The sequence below is a fragment of the Oncorhynchus mykiss genome, unplaced genomic scaffold (assembly GCF_013265735.2).
Source record: "Oncorhynchus mykiss isolate Arlee unplaced genomic scaffold, USDA_OmykA_1.1 un_scaffold_87, whole genome shotgun sequence".
Taxonomy (NCBI): Eukaryota; Metazoa; Chordata; class Actinopteri; order Salmoniformes; family Salmonidae; genus Oncorhynchus; species Oncorhynchus mykiss.
Window position 1 is genome coordinate 435001 of NW_023493659.1, and position 7500 is coordinate 442500.

The 7500-nt window shown below is 38.2% G+C and overlaps 1 protein-coding gene across 6 annotated transcripts in view; it reads left to right on the forward strand.

Annotated features, from left to right (window-relative positions):
- The window catches only part of LOC110515074 (prominin-1-A-like), a 54033-nt gene that overhangs the window by 19492 nt on the left and 27041 nt on the right, over nucleotides 1–7500 (forward strand). For all 6 annotated transcript variants that reach the window (XM_036972018.1, XM_036972020.1, XM_036972022.1 and 3 more), the window contains exons 7-9: nucleotides 839–928; nucleotides 4456–4479; nucleotides 5786–6003. In XM_036972018.1, coding sequence (XP_036827913.1) covers nucleotides 839–928; nucleotides 4456–4479; nucleotides 5786–6003 — 332 coding nt within the window. The remainder of the gene's footprint in view (nucleotides 1–838; nucleotides 929–4455; nucleotides 4480–5785; nucleotides 6004–7500) is intronic.

Here is a 7500-nt window from a genome sequence, read left to right on the forward strand (position 1 = left end):
AGTATGAGATACATGATAATGTTGTGGTAATGCTGTGGCAATGTTGTGTTAATGTTATGGTAATGGTGTGGCAATGGTGTGGTAATGCTGTGGCAATGTTGTGGTAATGTTGTGGAAATGTAGTGGCAATGTTATGGTAATGGTGTGGCAATGATGCGGCAATGTTATGGTAATGCTGCGGCAATGATGTGGTAATGCTGCGGTAATGTAGTGGCAATGTAGTGATAATGTAGTGGTAATGCTGCGGTAATGTAGTGGCAATGTTGTGATATTGCTGCGGTAATGGAGTGGTAATGCTGTGGTAATGTGGTGGTAATGCAGTGGTAATGATGTGGTAATGCTGTGGTAATGACGTGGTAATGTTGTGATAATGCCGTGGTCATTGAGTTGTGTACATGGCACATTACCAGTCATTTAGCAGAGCTGCTTACAGGACCAGTTCATGTTGTCAGACATCGGTCCTCTGTTGGGTGGGAGGAGAATAATGTTGTGGTAATGCTGTGGTAATGTTGTTGTCAGACATCAGGCCTCTGTTGGGTGGGAGGGGAATAATGTTGTGTTAATGCTGGGCAATGTTGTTGTCAGACATCGGTCCTCTGTTGGGTGGGAGGAGAATAATGTTGTGTAATAATGCTGTAATGCTGTGGTAATGGTATGGTAATGCTGTGGTAATGCTGTGGTAATGTTGTGTTAATGCTATGGTAATGTTGTGTTAATGTTGTGGTAATGTTGTGGTAATGATGTGGTAATGCTGGGGCAATGCTGTGGTAATGACATGGTAATGCTATGGTAATGCTGTGGTAATGTTGTGGTAATGCTGTGGTAATGCTGTTGTCAGACATCGGGCCTCTGTTGGGTGGGAGGATCCAGACTCAGCTGGAGAAGGAGGTAGTTCCTTCTCTGGACACAGCTCTGCGCATGGCTGGAGGTAACCACCCTTTATAACACATTATAACACATTTAGCAACTTTTTAACACTCTTGTAACACCTTATAGCACCTTTATAACATAAACAATGCCTTATAACACATGTACAAACAACTGTTTATAACACCGTATATCAACGTAACTCCCTTATAACACCTTTAAAATCAACTGTTTATAACACCGTATATCAACGTAACTCCCTTATAACACATTTATAACACATTATAGCACCTTTATAACACAAACAACACCTTATAACACCCTAAACAGATTTATAACACATTATAGCACCTTTATAACACTCTGTATCACCTTCATAACAAATTATTAATACCTTTATAACACCCTTATACCATCTTTATAACACCCTTATAACGCTCCGTATCACCTTCATAACAAATGTCTAATATCTTTATAACACCCTTATACCATCTTTATAACACCCTTATAATGCTCCGTATCACCTTCATAACAAATTATTAATACCTTTATAACACCCTTATACCATCTTTATAACACCCTTATAACGCTCCGTATCACCTTCATAACAAATGTCTAATATCTTTATAACACCCTTATACCATCTTTATAACACCCTTATAACACTCCGTATCACCTTCATAACAAATTATTAATACCTTTATAACACCCTTATACCATCTTTATAACACATTTATAACCTGCTTATCCAGAGCGACTTCCAGTTCGTGCTTTCATCTTCAGGTCGCTAGGTGGGACAACCACACAACAGCACTACATGGTCAGAGATGGCATTATAATGCATCGCTACAGCTACTACAGTTATAGCATTATAATGCATCGCTACAGCTACTACAGTTATAGCATTATAATGCATTGCTACAGCTACTACAGTTATGGCATTATAATGCATCGCTACAGCTACTACAGTTATAGCATTATAATGCATCGCTACAGCTACTACAGTTATAGCATTATAATGCATCGCTACAGCTACTACAGTTATAGCATTATAATGCATCGCTACAGCTACTACAGTTATAGCATTATAATGCATCGCTACAGCAACTAAAGTTATAGCATTATAATGCATCGCTACAGCTACAACATTATAACATTATAATACCTTGTTACTGCTACAACAGTTATAGCATTATAATACCTCGTTACTGCTACAACATTATAACATTATAATACCTCGTTACTGCTACAACATTATAATACCTCGTTACTGCTACAACATTATAATACCTCATTACTGCTACAACAGTTATAGCATTATAATACCTTGTTACTGCTACAACATTAGAATACCTCGTTACTGCTACAACATTATAACATTATAATACCTCGTTACTGCTACAACATTATAATACCTCGTTACTGCTACAACATTATAATACCTTGTTACTGCTACAACAGTTATAACATTATAATACCTTGTTACTGCTACAACAGTTATAACATTATAATACCTTGTTACTGCTACAACATTATAATACCGTGTTACTGCTACAACATTATAATACCTTGTTACTGCTACAACATTATAATACCTCGTTACTGCTACAACATTATAATACCTCGTTACTGCTACAACATTATAATACCTTGTTACTGCTACAACAGTTATAGCATTATAATACCTCGTTACTGCTACAACATTATAATACCTTGTTACTGCTACAACATTATAATACCTCGTTACTGCTACAACATTATAATACCTCGTTACTGCTACAACATTATAATACCTCGTTACTGCTACAACATTATAATACCTTGTTACTGCTACAACAGTTATAGCATTATAATACCTTGTTAGTCCTACAACATTATAACATTATAATACCTTGTTACTGCTACAACAGTTATAACATTATAATACCTTGTTACTGCTACAACATTATAATACCTTGTTACTGCTACAACATTATAATACCTTGTTACTGCTACAACATTATAACATTATAATACCTTGTTACTGCTACAACAGTTATAACCTTATAATACCTTGTTACTACTACAACAGTTATAACATTATAATACCTTGTTACTGCTACAACATTATAATACCTCGTTACTGCTACAACAGTTATAACATTATAATACCTCGTTACTGCTACAACATTATAACATTATAATACCTCGTTACTGCTACAACATTATAACATTATAATACCTTGTTACTCCTACAACATTATAGCATTATAATACCTTGTTACTGCTACAACAGTTATAGCATTATAATACCTCGTTACTGCTACAACATTATAATACCTCGTTACCGCTACAACATTATAACATTATAATACCTTGTTACTGCTACAACAGTTATAGCATTATAATACCTCGTTACTGCTACAACATTATAATACCTCGTTACTGCTACAACATTATAATACCTTGTTACTGCTACAACAGTTATAGCATTATAATACCTCATTACTGCTACAACAGTTATAGCATTATAATACCTCATTACTGCTACAACAGTTATAGCATTATAATACCTCATTACTGCTACTACAGTTATAGCATTATAATACCTCGTTACTGCTACAACATTATAATACCTCGTTACTGCTACAACATTATAATACCTCGTTACTGCTACAACATTATAATACCTCGTTACTGCTACAACATTATAATACCTCGTTACTGCTACAACATTATAATACCTTGTTACTGCTACAACATTATAATACCTCGTTACTGCTACAACATTATAATACCTCGTTACTGCTACAACATTATAATACCTCGTTACTGCTACAACAGTTATAGCATTATAATACCTCGTTACTGCTACAACATTATAATACCTCGTTACTGCTACAACATTATAATACCTCGTTACTGCTACAACATTATAATACCTCGTTACTGCTACAACATTATAATACCTCGTTACTGCTACAACATTATAATACCTCGTTACTGCTACAACAGTTATAACATTATAATACCTTGTTACTGCTACAACAGTTATAACCTTATAATACCTCGTTACTGCTAGAACAGTTATAACATTATAATACCTCGTTACTGCTACAACATTATAATACCTCGTTACTGCTACAACATTATAACATTATAATACCTCGTTACTGCTACAACAGTTATAACCTTATAATACCTCGTTACTGCTAGAACAGTTATAACATTATAATACCTCGTTACTGCTACAACATTATAATACCTCGTTACCGCTACAACATTATAACATTATAATACCTTGTTACTGCTACAACAGTTATAGCATTATAATACCTCGTTACTGCTACAACATTATAATACCTCGTTACCGCTACAACATTATAACATTATAATACCTTGTTACTGCTACAACAGTTATAGCATTATAATACCTCGTTACTGCTACAACATTATAATACCTCGTTACTGCTACAACATTATAATACCTCATTACTGCTACAACAGTTATAGCATTATAATACCTCGTTACTGCTACAACAGTTATAACACGTGGTCTTAGTTCTTCTGTCATGTTGACGTCTGTCTCTGTGTTCTTCTGTTTCCAAGGCAAAGTGGAGAACGCCGTTAAAGGTAACAACATAATAGAAGTGTTTTTTAACCTCTCAGACTGGTCGCCAGTGGTGTCAGTATTAGAACTGACCTCCAGTCAGTGGTGTCAGGATGAGAACTGACCTCCAGTCAGTGGTGTCAGAATGAGAACTGACCTCCAGCCAGTGGTGTCAGGATGAGAACTACCCTCCAGTCAGTGGTGTCAGTATTAGAACTGACATCCAGTCAGTGGTGTCAGGAGGATAACTGATCTCCAGTCAGTGGTGTCAGGATGAGAACTGACCTCCAGTCAGTGGTGTCAGGATGAGAACTGACCTCCAGTCAGTGGTGTCAGGATGAGAACTGACCTCCAGCCAGTGGTGTCAGGATGAGAACTGACCTCCAGTCAGTGGTGTCAGGATGAGAACTGACCTCCAGTCAGTGGTGTCAGGATGAGAACTGACCTGCAGTCAGTGGTGTCAGGTTGAGAACTGACCTCCAGTCAGTGGTGTCAGGATGAGAACTGACCTCCAGTCAGTGGTGTCAGGATGAGAACTGACCTCCAGTCAGTGGTGTCAAGAGGATAACTGACCTCCAGTCAGTGGTGTCAAGAGGATAACTGACCTCCAGTCAGTGGTTTATCAGTTTAGTTACAGTGGTGTCAGGATGAGAACTGACCTCCAGTCAGTGGTGTCAGTATTAGATCAGTGGTGTGTCATGCCCTCACCTCACGCGACCTCCTCTCCTCTCCTCTCCTCTCCTCTCCTCTCCTCTCCTCTCCTCTCTTCTCCTTTCTTCTCTCCTCTCCTCTTCTACCCTCTCCTCTCCTCTCCTCTCCTCTCCTCTCCTCTCCTCTTCTACCCCCTCATCTCCTCCTCTCCTCTCCTCTCCTCTCCTCTCCTCTCCTCTCCTCTCCTCTCCTCTCCTCTCCTCTCCTCTCCTCTCCTCTCTTCTCTTCTCTTCTCTTCTCTTCTCTTCTCTTCTCTTCTCTTCTCTTCTCTTCTCTTCTCTTCTCTTCTCTTCTCTTCTCTTCTCTTCTCTTCTCCTCTCCTCTCCTCTCCTCTCCTCTTCTACCCCCTCATCTCCTCCTCTCCTCTCCTCTCCTCTCCTCTTCTACCCTCTCCTCTCCTCTCCTTTCTCCTCTCCTCTCTTCTCCTTTCTCCTCTCCTCTCCTCTTCTACCATCTCCTCTCCTCTTCTACCCTCTCCTCTCCTCTCCTCTTCTACCCCCTCATCTCCTCCTCTCCTCTCCTCTCCTCTCCTCTCCTCTCCTACCCTCTCCTCTCCTTTCTCATCTCCTCTCCTCTTCTACCACCTCCTCTCCTCTCCTCTCCCCCTGTCCTCCGTAGCTCTGCGTGAGTCTAAGGAGGCGTTGGAGAGTGTTAGTTCTTCGTTGGATGTTCTTCATGAGGGAACCTCTCGTCTGGCGCTCCGTCTGACGTATGAACGGACCTCCCTGTCCAACACCCTGTCTGATCCGGCCTGCACTAACGGAGCTGTGTCACGCACCTGCAACAACATCCGCATTACACTCCCACAGCTGGGAATCAACAGCAACTTCTCTGGGGTACGTACACACCTGCAACAACATCCACATTACACTCCCACAGCTGGGAATCAACAGCAACTTCTCTGGGGTACGTACACACCTGCAACAACATCCACATTACACTCCCACAGCTGGGAATCAACAGCAACTTCTCTGGGGTACGTACACACCTGCTACAACATCCACATTACACTCCCACAGCTGGGAATCAACAGCAACTTCTCTGGGGTACGTACACACCTGCTACAACATCCACATTACACTCCCACAGCTGGGAATCAACAGCAACTTCTCTGGGGTACGTACACACCTGCAACTCCATTCAAACTACACACTAAACATGCTAAACACTAAACATGCTAAACACTAAACATGCTAAATACTAAACATGCTAAACACTAAACATGCTACATACTAAACATTAAACATGCTAAACACTGAACATGCTAAACACTAAACATGCTAAACACTAAACATGCTAAACACTAAACATGCTAAACACTAAACATGCTAAATACTAAACATGCTAAACACTAAACATGCTACATACTAAACATTAAACATGCTAAACACTGAACATGCTAAACACTGAACATGCTAAACACTAAACATGCTAAACACTAAACATGCTAAACACTAAACATGCTAAATACTAAACATGCTAAACACTAAACATGCTAAACACTAAACATGCTAAACACTAAACATGCTACATACTAAACATTAAACATGCTAAACACTGAACATGCTAAACACTAAACATGCTAAACACTAAACATTCTAAACACTAAACATGCTAAACACTAAACATGCTAAATACTAAACATGCTAAACACTAAACATGCTACATACTAAACATTAAACATGCTAAACACTAAACATGCTAAATACTAAACATGCTAAATACTAAACATGCTAAACACTAAACATGCTAAATCCTAAACATGCTAAACATTAAACATGCTAAACACTAAACATGCTACATACTAAACACTAAACATTAAACATGCTAAACACTAAACATTAAACATGCTAAACACTAAACATGCTACATACTAAACATTAAACATGCTAAACACTAAACATGCTAAATACTAAACATGCTAAATACTAAACATGCTAAACACTAAACATGCTAAATCCTAAACATGCTAAACACTAAACATGCTAAATACTAAACATACTAAACATGCTAAACACTAAACACTGAACATGCTAAACATTAAACATGCTAAACACTAAACATGCTAAATACTAAACATGCTAAATACTAAACATGCTAAACACTAAACATGCTAAATCCTAAACATGCTAAACACTAAACATGCTAAATACTAAACATACTAAACATGCTAAACACTAAACACTGAACATGCTAAACATTAAACATGCTAAACACTAAACATGCTAAATCCTAAACATGCTAAACACTAAACATGCTAAATACTAAACATACTAAACATGCTAAACACTAAACACTGAACATGCTAAACATTAAACATGCTAAACACTAAA